At 36.1% G+C, this 13,580-nt stretch overlaps 2 protein-coding genes across 4 annotated transcripts; both read left to right on the top strand.

Moving 5' to 3' along the window:
* The first annotated feature begins 2,589 nt into the window (after positions 1 to 2,589).
* On the top strand, positions 2,590 to 5,803 carry LOC131436890 (uncharacterized). Of its 3 annotated transcripts, none has more exons than XR_009230687.1 (3): positions 2,590 to 2,681; positions 4,424 to 4,790; positions 4,856 to 5,803. XR_009230687.1 is itself a non-coding variant. In XM_058605984.1 (3 exons), exons 1-3 carry the CDS (start codon positions 2,630 to 2,632, stop codon positions 5,054 to 5,056), a joined length of 531 nt encoding a protein of 176 aa, XP_058461967.1. In that variant the 5' UTR covers positions 2,590 to 2,629; the 3' UTR covers positions 5,057 to 5,803. The 3 variants fall into 3 exon arrangements, 2 of the variants coding, with proteins under 2 accessions (XP_058461967.1, XP_058461884.1); XM_058605984.1 differs by having other exon boundaries at positions 4,513 to 4,790; XM_058605901.1 differs by lacking the exon at positions 2,590 to 2,681 and having other exon boundaries at positions 3,591 to 4,790.
* A 3,664-nt stretch (positions 5,804 to 9,467) lies between these two features.
* Positions 9,468 to 12,783, top strand: LOC131436811 (homeobox protein MSX-3). The gene is made up of 2 exons (XM_058605775.1): positions 9,468 to 9,522; positions 12,319 to 12,783. Exons 1-2 carry the CDS (start codon positions 9,468 to 9,470, stop codon positions 12,753 to 12,755), a joined length of 492 nt encoding a protein of 163 aa, XP_058461758.1. The 3' UTR covers positions 12,756 to 12,783.
* The last annotated feature ends 797 nt before the right edge of the window (positions 12,784 to 13,580 follow it).

Here is a 13,580-nt window from a genome sequence, read left to right as displayed (position 1 = left end):
TCGACATATAATGGAATGTTTAATCGATTGTTACACTTTTAGATTCAAATTCGATCCGATTTGCAGTTTCGACATTAAAATCGTAAATTACCACTTAAAACGACTGACATTAGAATAATGTCATGAAAACTGATATACCGATGAATATTCATGCAAAAAACACATGCGGATTGATAAAAAAGGGTATCATATCACTGCTAGGAGGATTAGGCACGTTTTTCTCCAATGTTCAAATTTAAATATTAAGAACAAAATTTATTTTTTAGCGCCAAATAATTTTTTAATGTGTTATAAGATCCTTCAACTTTTAACAACACTAAGTCAGGTTGTGATTAAGTGAATAGTTTTACATAAATATAGATTTTTCAAAAGTGCGGCATCTCACCTGGCTTTACCCTTTGAAGAATGTATACACTGTACAAAATGTTATAATATGTAAACTTAATTTAAAATGTTATATTTTTATTTTATTTCTAAACTGAAAAATCTCAAAAAGGTAAAACCGTTTCACAACAATTTCCAAAAACAGGATTTCGAGAGTATAGAAAGAAATTTGTATGAGCAATATAAATTTTGCGTACTTGTACTTGGGTCGAAAACTATTGAAAATATGTTCGGTAATGTTTAAAAATCTACCCATTTTTGAAAAATTGTAATTCATTTTGGTCATTATTTCTCCATCTTGACATAGAGTTCAATGATTAGTTACAATATATAAAACCTTTTTTAATCCACCTAGTTGGTTCGTTTAGTAAGTAACTAATATACTTACAAATTAAATCAATTTTGAGCCAAATCTAGACGAATTTTATCCTGTTTTGCATCGTAGCTCCTAATGACGGTGTGCAATTTTAAACACACTTTACTCTATGAAATCATGATGAAATTCAATAGCAATCTATGGGACTAAAAGATTTATTATTTTATGAGTGACATTATTTGACACACACATACAAACACAGAGACATTACTCAGCTCGATGAACTGTGTCGAATGATATAGAACACTTAGCCCTCCGAGACGATTTTCACTAGTCAAATTTCAAGTGATTGCATAAACTTTCTATATGAGAAAGGCAATAAGTGTAAATATAGATAAGCATCGTTATCATGATTTTGTGATAATACTAATAGGTAGGTACAAATTGAATAAAAGATTTACAAATTTATATATTTTTCTCCTGAAAAATATAGATTTAAATGTGGCAACCCTGCACGCTATATGAAATTGAATAAAACACACTGCGCACGTAGCAAAGCCACACGTACCGACGCGTACCAGTTTTGCATCGTCATTTTGAATGACAATTTAAATGAGTGTCAACTCATCGCCCTGTAATTTCGGAACCGGAAGTCGGATTTGAATGAAATAGCACAGTCCCAAAGTAGTTTTAAGTATTCACTAAATAACAAGATCTGCCAACTAGATGAATTTACCAGTAAGTTTTATAAAAATATGCATCTCTTTTCGCCATCGCTTGTGAAAAAATACACATGAAATTGAAAATTTTCACTAATTGCACTGTAGTAACGGAACCGGAAGCTGGATCAACTTTCCGGGGACTTTTTGAAAAATTTTAAGACCTTTAATTTGTTTCTTAGTTTGTGAAAATCGGTTAAGAAATTTCCGAGAAACATGAGTTCGCATTTTTTCATGAATTTGCACATATTTCCATGTAATTCTCGAAGCGGAAGTCGGATATAAATGAGATTCAGGAACTATATATGGCCTTTTAAGACCTATCATTTGAATATAAGTTTGTGAAAATTGGTTAAGCTACCTCTGAGAAACGTATATGAATATTTTTTTCCTTTTTTTGGAGCATATCACCCTGTAACTCTGGAACCGGAAGTCTGATTGGGATAAATCTTGATAGCTGTCTATGGGACCATAAGATCTTTCATTTGAATCTGAGTTTGTGAAAATCGGTTCAGCCTTCTCTGAGAAAATTAAGTGACATTATTTTCACATACACACATACATGCATACATACATACATACATACATACACACACAGACATTTTGTGATCTCGACAAACTGAGTCGAATGGTAAATGACACTCGGTCTCGTTTGTAAAATCGGTTTTCACAGCGATCGCATAGCGTTTCTGTATGAGAAAGGCAAAAACTGAGAAAATTCATTTTTTCTTTCGAGAAAAACATTTTTTGTGTTTCGTTTTCAAAATAGGGAGAATTTCAATTGGCATCAAATTTTTTTTCGATTTCGGAAATTTCATGTTCAGCATGAACTTAAAACGATAAGAAATTGTTCAAAAGAGAAGCAATGCTTTACAGATGAATAGAAGTTCAATTGTTTTATGGAAGAAAACGACCAAAATGGAACTCATTTTGAAAGTTCATATAATTATTCTTTCTCAGGTGAAAGTAGTTTTGTTCTGACGAAAAAACATGACTTCGTGATGAAAGGGGACTTGCTACCATCAGAACAGGAACAGCATATTGAAAGAAATAGCGAAGGACAAGTTTTATGGTTGTTCTTTTTCATATCGAGTGAAATTCAAAGAAAGCAGAATCTTATAAAAACCTTGTAACTCTGCCACTGGTGGTGTATTAATTTGTTAAATTTTGTTCTGAACACACGTGAAATGAATAAGTGCTTATCATTAGGATGTGTTGTGATAGCCATTGTTGGTGGGGTTGCAGCAGACTTCGGATTGTCGGTAAGGGTTCCACTATTTTCGCTGAAAGTTAGAAACTCAATCGGATTGGGAGTGACACCAGTGATTTTGGCTAACTCTACCATAACAACTAACGCATCCATGGAAGAAAGCGGGACACTTACGACGATTAGACAAATTGTCACCAATGTAACCGATCCGTTAGGTGCACTTTTGGCTGCTATTCAAAATGCTGTAGACAACAAAAATTCAAATCCAGCTACCCTATACGAACAACTATCTTTTCTCGATGGAAACACGTCGATAGCTTTATCAAAAGCATCAACAGTTTCAGCCACATTATCAACAAAAGTGAAATCTGCCGAGTTCAATAGTATTACTGAAAGTTTGAATACGTTATCAGTACTGACAACAAATTTGTTGAACCCATTAATAAAACTGTCAGAAACATTTGCAACGGTAGCAGTTGCCAGCCCACCGTATACATCGTCTAATATAGCAACCATTATTACTCCCACGCTAGTGGAATCCTTAACCGATCCTCTCAAGAAAATTGCGGACACACTATCAAAAATTGCTCAAGTGATAGCTTCCATCGGAATAAACAGACAAATGGCAGTGAATTTCGTGCAATCCTCTGATATAATCGCAAGTAACGACAACAGAACATTAATCGCACTTTTGGAAGTTTTGAGAAGATCGTCCGAAACATTCGAAAATTTTGTAGCAAGTCAGGCCAGTTCTACCATAGATGCTATAAAACTATCATTTTCAAATATTTTGACCAAATCATCTAACTACAGGGTGATTTTTTAAGAGCTTGAGAACTTTTTTAAACAATAAAACGCATAAAATTTGAAAAATCTCATCGGTTCTTTATTTTAAACGTTAGATTGGTACATGACATTTACTTTTTGAAGATAATTTCATTTAAATGTTGACCGCGGCTGCGTCTTAGGTGGTCCATTCGGAAAGTCCGCTTTTTTATCGACAAATTTTGTTCAGCGATGAGGCTCATTTCTGGTTGAATGGCTACGTAAATAAGCAAAATTGCCGCATTTGGAGTGAAGAGCAACCAGAAGCCGTTCAAGAACTGCCCATGCATCCCGAAAAATGCACTGTTTGGTGTGGTTTGTACGCTGGTGGAATCATTGGACCGTATTTTTTCAAAGATGCTGTTGGACGCAACGTTACAGTGAATGGCGATCGCTATCGTTCGATGCTAACAAACTTTTTGTTGCCAAAAATGGAAGAACTGAACTTGGTTGACATGTGGTTTCAACAAGATGGCGCTACATGCCACACAGCTCGCGATTCTATGGCCATTTTGAGGGAAAACTTCGGAGAACAATTCATCTCAAGAAATGGACCGGTAAGTTGGCCACCAAGATCATGCGATTTGACGCCTTTAGACTATTTTTTGTGGGGCTACGTCAAGTCTAAAGTCTACAGAAATAAGACAGTAACTATTCCAGCTTTGGAAGACAACATTTCCGAAGAAATTCGGGCTATTCCGGCCGAAATGCTCGAAAAAGTTGCCCAAAATTGGACTTTCCGAATGGACCACCTAAGACGCAGCCGCGGTCAACATTTAAATGAAATTATCTTCAAAAAGTAAATGTCATGTACCAATCTAACGTTTAAAATAAAGAACCGATGAGATTTTGCAAATTTTATGCGTTTTATTGTTTAAAAAAGTTCTCAAGCTCTTAAAAAATCACCCTTTACAACAAAGGAGATATGTCAAATTTAACCCGATTTCTGAACGATGCTGATGATCTTAGCATGGCAACATTTTTATCTGTTAAGATGGCAACAGCCGATTTCAATAGTAAACTTTCGGAAACCTACAATCAACAGTTAAACATTACAGTAACTTCATTGCATGATGCGATCATCCAAGTGGCTAATAATGCATCCACTAGTAGCAGCTCATCTGCCAATACGTGTCTTGTAGCATACGCACCGCAAATATCATCTGGTGCAGCATCTGTAGCACGTTTTGCCCCATGTTTACAGTTGGGTGTAGGAAGTTTCGCCCCGATTAAACAGTTTACCGGAGAACAATACAAAGCCGCTCAGTTTACTGCTAGTGCGCCTTCATTGGAACTGAATCAGTGCACAGTTACTGATGGTAACTGCTCCATTTTTGTAAGTATGATTTACTAAAACCTGATTTCGTAAGTGTCGCTATTTTACTATTACTTTCATAACAGATTTTTTCGGAATTCGAAGATGTTTCTTCTCGATTGAAAAGCAGATTACAACTAGCGACCACTGGAATTACCGTAGGAGTTTACGACATTCAATCCCGTATTATGAGTTGTCTAGCGGCGGTTACCCGAGATGTGCTAGACGCAGCACTGACAGTGCGGAATAAGTTTGATAGCTGTTTGAGTACAGGAAGAATTACCTAGAGTCAATCGAGGGGAAACTCTAGCTGAAATTTGGACAGTTGATTAAATATAAAGAAACTATGGTGTTTCCAGACAGATCGTTTTAATTATAAACCGATATTATAGCTTTTTATTAAAATTATTATTTTCATATGAACGGCTGAAAGCAAAAATCTGATAAGTGCAACTTAGTTTGGAAAACCCGTTTAACTATTTTTGAATGCAAAAACCGGATAAAAACATTGAGAGCAAAAACCGGACATGGATTTTGGAATGCAAAAATCGTTTAAAAACATCTTTTCTGCAAGAATCTGACAAAATGAATTTGAATGCAAAAACCGGACATAAATTTAACCGATTCTTCCAAAACAAATGTATTTATCCGGTTTTTGCATGCAAAGTTTTTACAAACTGCCGCTGTGGGAACGCAGCTTAGATCAAGTTGCCCTTAACAAACAAGCAAACCATGCTTCGCCCACAGCGACAGTCGAACTTGTTGAAAAAGTTTCACCTATCCGATTTTTGCTCTCAGCTGTTCATATATGGGATAACCTATAATAATTTCAACTTCATCAATTAATTTTGATGAAAGACTAAATTATTGGTTTCATTATTTCTAAACACTTCGAATACCAAGGGCGTAAAAAAGTGTGAACGCTAAATTTGAATGCATATATCTCAGCCTTGATCTCAGCCACTTTTTAACCGACTCCAAAAGTTTAAAATGATACAATCATTAAGAACAAAATGTATTATATATTTTTCTATATCGACAAAAAACTCAGTATGAATATGATAAAAGACGTTCGGCCCATTTGGCCTAAAAATCAGATAACAGAAAGCTACGGGTTCAAGTCTTGTCCCTTTTTTCGCATTTTTTACTTTATAACTGTTAATCTCAGAGCTAAAAAAAGTCATTTTCATTGATTCAAAATATACGAAAATGACAAGAAATAAATGCCACTCTCAGCTACGCTGGCAAATTATGAGAACGAGATTCATGTCCAGTCAATGACATAAGACAGTAATTTCAAAATTGTGTTCTTTTTTTTTCATTTGCCCTTTCACTTATCATCCTGTAGTTTCGGAACCAGATGTTGGATCCATACGTAATTCAGGAACCTTGTTTGGGAGCATACGACTTTTCATATGAATCTGTGTCTTTAGAAAACGGCTGAGTCATCTCCGATAAAAATGAGTGAAATCATTTGTCACTCACACATTTGCTGATCTCGATGAACTGATTTGAATGGTATATGGGTGTTATGTTCTTCCAGCATTTATTGCTGTAAGTAGTTTAAATCAATATAATTATGGAATTGCTTTCAACTTGAAAATGCTACCATAATCTTTATGAAAAAGGATGCTGTGCGCGGTCTTTTTGGCACTTAGAAACAACAGTATGAAAAGTCGTGTTTCACGTAGCTCCCAAGCATTGCTTTATCATACATCGCTCAAAACTTCTACTGCTTACACAAAAATGTCGATATCTCCGTTAAAAACAGACGGATTTCAACAATCTATGGCTTTTTGGATAGCTATTTTCGTGTGAAATCAAAGTTTAAAAACATATTCTGTTTTCAAGGTCAATTGTGACAGAAATTGTCACAAAACAGAAAATTTTGACATAAAACTTCTTATAACTCAAATCTCAAAACCATTCAATAGCGTTCAGGGTGACGGGAAGACCTTTCATTTGCGACTAGTTTTATCAAAATCGGTCCAGTCTTCTCTGAGACCTCGACCTCTTTGTTGACATCACATACACACACGCGCGCGCGGACACTTGCTCAGTTCGTCGAGCTGAATCGATTGGTATATGATACTCAGTACTCCGGGTCTCTAATTTTTCTTAAGTTTTAGCGAATTCAAGATATTTGCTTTGAATTTCACGCAAGATGTCAAATACTTCACAAGATTTTAAAATCCTCTGAAAATATTGATTTTGTTATTATATTACTAAATTTTGAATGTTTCTCCAAAATAATTTCCAATCCAATCGATTAATTTAAAAAAAAACAAATGCAAACAATTGATTTATGAAAAACTCAGATGTTTGCTTTGCATTTCTCGATAAGTGGTGAATTCTTCGTAGATTCTGAAATCAATAATTTGAAACATGTCATGTAGATTATTAGTTTCTTCTAAAAATTGTACCTGCACAAAAAAAAATTAAACTTTACTGAATTTTACTGTCATTTGCATTTAGATAGCAAGTGCAACTGTTTGAATTTATATGAACCATTTACCACAGCCAAACAAATGTGAGCTTCTAGGGCTTAATCGATTTACGGACGTGTTTTGTTATACAATGGTTCTCAGTTCGAGACAAAAAGCAAAGTCTTGGCATTACATTCCTTTTGTGGAATTTGGCCTTTCTGTTTCAACAGACTTCGCAGCCGATTCTTAGTGTACAGAATCATTGCATGGCTAGTACTATGGATCCTACTGACACTAAGAATCCTTCCAGATCGCGGCTCGAAGATACGACAACTGGCTTGTAAGACCAGCGTCCTATGCACTGAACCGCCAACACGGGACGAGTTCGAGCTCCCGGTTCCATGAAAGGAGTGGCCAAAGTCGATTTTTTTTTCGAAAGAAAGTTACACTAAGTTTATCGTTCCAGATTCCAATAACCATTATATGAATCGGCAGTCACATACGAAAACCATAACCATATCCAATACAAAACAATTCAATCGTGATACTAAAAGTCAAAAATCTATGAAAGTTGGTGCAAATAACTTTGATTTGGCTGAACCAAAAATTTACGATGTGAAGAAATTTACCATATTTTAAGTAGAGACACATAATTATTTTAATCAAATGATTATGCGAATGCATTATAATGTATCGCTACACGTCGGTTACCCTGTTAGGTTCACTAATTCCTTTTTAATATCCAGTTAATAGATCCAGTTAATAATCTTCATTTTGAATACTTAATATATTCTAGTGGAACATCGAATGTTACTTTTTTAGTTATACTACTATTCAAACAATTTTGAGATTAAAAAAAAACAAGACATGCAAAAGAAACGACCAGTTAAACATGTTGTGATGTCTTCTTCCAGGGAATAAATGCAGAAAGAAAATGTCTAAAATACCAAAATCTTATATGCGGACATCACAATCAATATTGCCAGACCAATAAGTGGTTCATCATACCGGACCCTAACGATCTTTATGATTAGGTAGCACCAGTCGAATTTCAGTGTATATTTAAGAATGAATGTCTAATATCTAATCACAAAGTCTCTAAAATAGAATGTTGGTATTAGTCATTCATAATGAAAGGTTTCCGAATTTCCGAATACATACAAATAAATTATTTAAAAATTACTTAAGTGACCGATCAACACAATCAACCATCTTTCTAATTATCTATGGTATCCCAACATCGAAAAAAAGCGATTAGCAGCTGTTGCAACCAACGGTCCGTAAAGCAGACGCACATCCTTGATGACAAAATTTTCCTGTTCCGCAATCAGTCCAGTTACGCTGACAATCCACCACTTGAAAATAATTATTATCCTTCATGCGCCTCTTGTTTCGTATATGAAGCAGAGCTATCAACTTCATCTTGGTTTCGCAATTTTTTCCCATCCTTTTTTTACTCGAAAAAGGAGGAGGGGTTTTACAACCCTCGTATTGTATTCTAGTTTTGCTTTAGCCTCGTTTCTAAACAACATCCCGAGCAGCATCGAGCGTCTTCTTACTCCCGTCTTCCCGGCTTTTCCGTGGCTGACGGTGCCATGCCTACCACAACGACACGTGATGCTTGATGGTTGCCATAAATATTTGTATTAAAATTTAATTTCCAAACAATGTGGCAGGAGGGTTTCCACTCAGTTGCTACTGTGCGGTGGGTTGTATCCGTTTTGCGGTAGTGTGCGATTATCCCTTAGGGGTCTGCTCTCGTGGATTGCTATGTTTCAGCTGCCGACCGTGCCGCTAAAAGGACGAACGAGAAAGACTGGAAAATGAAGACATACATCAGGAATAGGGATGCAACTGATGGGTGCTTTTTGGAACAGACAAGCAGAGGATCAAAGATGAGGATTTGATAAAAAGATGCACGGAGGTGCGTATCCTGATTAGTGCGTACCGTGTAGTCAGCCGGTGAACATCCTTTGCCAACAACCCCATCATATCAAGTGTGATCATCGGTAGCAGGATGTCCTCGGATTGCGAAAGCATGGCTCAGTCAAGACAGAGTGATTTCAGTATCGAACATATTCTTACCAAAGCTGGTGACAGGTACAACCATAAGCGACGAAAGATAGAGGAATCGTTTTCCTGCTCGTCGAACACCTCACAGAGCCACAGTGATAGTGATGAGCCGGGAGTGTCAGAGGAAGACGAAGAGATCGTGGTGGATAATTTAGGACGCGTGAACAGTGCCCATCAAACGAGTTACCTGCAGAACTGTATGCCAAGCTTCGATTGGTTGTACTACACTCGCTACCGGCCCCCGAAATTGCCACGTGAGTAATTATATTTTATTTACGGAAGAATTACGAAGTTCTTCAATTCTATGACAATTCTTTAGTTTGTTATAATTTATATATAAAATCAGTACTAATAGGCAGGTGTTTAGTTCGACCCGATCAGTTGAAAAACTAATAATTGATGTTCAGTTGTTAGCTGCAACCAAAACGGATTAACGAAATGTATAGTTATTGCAACTGATAAATAACAAACTTTAATTCAAATCTAACATTTAAACTGTTAGAAGAGTGTAAACATGTGTTTTTCCTTTACTTAACATTTGAAGTTAGTCTTTGGAAATATTATGTTATTACTTTAAAGCCAAATACGTAAAAAGCCAAATTATAGATTCGCTGCGGAATCGGAAAAAAGGGAATTAAGGAGACCTAGAAATTTCGAATGAGCATAAAAAATTGATGTCCGGAAATTCAAACCATGTTTGTTATACATATTTTAAAAATTTTCGGCATCGTAATTTTAGTAGGAATGTAAACCGGAACTGAAATCTGCACAACAAAACGATTTAGTGGCCATGTGTGAAGATTCGGCGTCCTTTTTTACATCGTCACGAACATATATTCAAATTTGATTGCAGAAAATCGGCTAAATACTAGCCAAGATTTGAACCGCACAATACTCGGCAAAATGTATAATAACTGAAAATCTCGGCAATCCTAAATTTTAAAACTATCAATTATTGCCGAAATCATCAGAAAATATTTTACTTGTAAGTCGGCAAAAGCACCCAGAAACAAATCATGAATATTAGAATTGATTATAATTGAGCGTAGAAAGGTTTAACTTTAATATTCTATGAAATAATGAACACAAAAGCTATGGAATGGTGTTCTAATAATCTTCAATTTGATCCAAAACTTGAAAAGGACCAACAAACAAAACAATAAAATATCTGAAAATAAGTAGATTCATAAAAGAATATATTGAAAGTAGCTACTCCAGCTACTTTTACTTGCTGGATAGATCGTAGAATCTTCTTCGCCCCTCTCATCGCGAAATATTGAAATCTTTTTTCCCCACATAATTTTCATATTTCAACGTGGTGCGATGCCAATGGACAAGTGACATGCGATCATAAGTGTCTCGCCGAACATCGGCAAAAGATAACAACGTGTTTGCTGATTTCGGTAAATGCATTATTTACTGTCACATTCAGCACATTATTATGCCAAAGTTCCACGCTTTTAAAAAATATTAGAACATCGCTTCAACGAATCTCAGAAGAGAGCATTTGGATTGCTGAGCAGTCAGTAAAATTTTGTGTTACCCATACTATTCGGCACTTTTATACACTTAACAGGAGAATTGGTTATGAATTTACATACGACTGTTTACAAGTTTGCATACTGATCAACCTGCAATAAAATTCAATAATATATACCGTAATGAAAGCCTGCTTTCATAATCCCTCTCGCATTTCCAATCAGGTTGGCATCTGGAGATTATAAATGCCCATCCATTTTCGTGACGTTATTCTACTCTTTCCATGTCCTCGGGGGACAAGTTCGATAGTTTTGTCCATACATAGTTGCTTTAGAACACCTTCTTAGCAGATTTCGGAACTACAAGAAAGTAAATTTTGACCATCATGGCACCGTTTAAATTGAACAGTCTTTAACAATTAAATCCCCTCTGCGAGAAGCACCTGCAACTACTGACTTTTACAGACTGTTCAACGATACACTGAACGAAGTGTTAACCACTACCTTCTTAGAAAAAAACGTTCAACGGTGGTCCTTCATTGGTCCAATACGTTGGATCATTGGTCCAATGAAAGTCCAATCAATCGTTCAACGGGAGACCAACACGGGACCTTCGTTTGCCGATTTTGAAACAGACCGTTGAACCGAATGCCATTTTTTTCGTTCAACAAACCCGGCAGACAGAGGTCCATTGTTGAGCAATTTTTAACATGAGGAGTTGGAGCGTTGGACTAGTTTTACTGCAGAATTTCTGAAGTTTTTCTACTTATTTGTTTAAACTAACACTACATACCTGCACAATACTTCTACTTCACGTAGAATAACAACAAATTTTCTTTCTATGTAAAGGTAACACTTAATTTTCACACTATTTTTGCAAGAAAAAAACAGCAACGAACCGTTCCAGCAAATTGAACGAATATTTCGTGCAATATGTCGTTCAACAAGCGCTCAAAGACCAACAAAATAGCACAGCCTGCTGAGAAGGTAGCATCTAAGCACGAATTTCTTTTGAATTCACCTCACACCCAAAAGTTTCATCGGAATAAACAACCTTTGTCCAATCGCGATCTTTGTTTGTGTTTTTACGTGACTTCGAGATAGCAGTGGTCTCGAGATCGCGGCCATATATTCCACACATATTACTCTCTTAGTTAGAAGCTAGAACCTGAGTGTTGACCTAGAACCTGACGCAGACGGAGAGTGAAATTGAATAGAAACGTCTAGCAGTGGTATTTTATTTTGGCTCACTTTGTAAAAATATTCACCAAATGTTTGAAATACCTTAGAAAAACCCTTCCGCAATAGGTAATTTAATGTGATTAGCTTCAAATTGATGCGACATGGGTTACTTAACATCTGTTAAATCCATAAATTTAAAATATATGAAGTGGCCAAAATACCTCTCTTACCCTAATAAGACATTTTTTGAAGCACTTACGGCTTCACTTCTTAAGTTTCGATAAATTAAAATATGCATTTATTTGAATTAGGCATCAACATATTTTTCATTACCTTAAGATTTGTAGAACATTCTATATCAATTCTGAATTCTCATTTCTAAACTTTCAGGACCCCAAAAATCCGGTCCGGTAAAACGTACTCCCGGTCGGCTCCCTCGGGTTCCGTTCACTCCGTCTCAGCTGAGTGCACTGGAGGACGCATACAAAGTGTCCACCTACCTCAGCTCGGAGGAAGCGAACCAGCTAGCGTACAGTTTAGATCTGACAAACACCCGCGTTAAGATTTGGTTTCAGAACCGTCGAGCCCGGGATCGGCGAGAAAAGCGTGAAGATACAATGGCAGTAGCAGCAGCAGTCGATCTCACGGCATCTGGTGCACTTAGAAACAATGGACTCCCGATAGCGCAACAATCGGTCGGACATTTTGCGTATTTCCACTCCGTACCACAATCGACAGCACTGAAAGCTCAGTGCTCATCTTTACCTGAAAACCGGCAAGAGGAAACTGAAAGTATCAATGACGGGCCATGTTTACAGTGCAAATGAACATGTAAATTAAGAAACTGTTACATTATGTGTAAAAAGTTAATCAACAGTGTATATATCATAGACTAAGTGGTATTTTAAAATTAAAATCTATTTTCAATATATTTGAAAAGCTATATTACGAATGAACTAATCTGTACAATATCAACTAAAGGTACCAAAGCAACTTAATTTGAGAAAAAAAATAAAGAAATAAAAAGAATATGTGTATGTTTAACTTATCCGCTGACTATATATGCAAACAATTTCATTCAAGTAGCTGTTAGTTCCGTTGTCCCAGAGAAATGAACCTTGTTTAAAATAACAAATCAGTCAATTTTACCTTTTTACCTTTTTTATATATATAAAAAATAGGTATAGAATTCGCTCAAACTTTCGAAAAATTCTCCGAGGCCCGGAGGGCCGAATGTCATATACCAATCGATTCAGCTCGACGAACTGAGCAAATGTTTGTGTGTGTGTGTATGTGTGTGTGTTTGTATGTGTGTTGTCAACTAAGAGGTCGAGATCTCAGAGATGGCTGGACCGATTTTGATCAAACTAGTCGCAAATGGAAGGTCTCCCCGTCACCCAAAACGCTATTGAATGGTTTTGAGATAGGATGTTTACTTTTTGAGTTATACGGTGTTTTATGTCAAAATTTTCAGTTTTTTGACAGTATCTGTCACAATTGACCTTGAAAACAGAATATGTTTTTAGACTTAGATTCCGCACGGTAATAGCTATCCAACAAGCCATAGATTGTTGAAATCCGTCCATTTTTAACGGAGATATCGAAAATTTTGTGTAAACGACTGTTTTCCCTATTCCAGTAGTAGAAGTTTT

This window comes from Malaya genurostris, chromosome 1 (assembly GCF_030247185.1).
Source record: "Malaya genurostris strain Urasoe2022 chromosome 1, Malgen_1.1, whole genome shotgun sequence".
NCBI lineage: Eukaryota > Metazoa > Arthropoda > Insecta > Diptera > Culicidae > Malaya > Malaya genurostris.
Note: the sequence above shows the minus strand (reverse complement) of the source record. Positions and strands in the feature narration are given on the sequence as shown.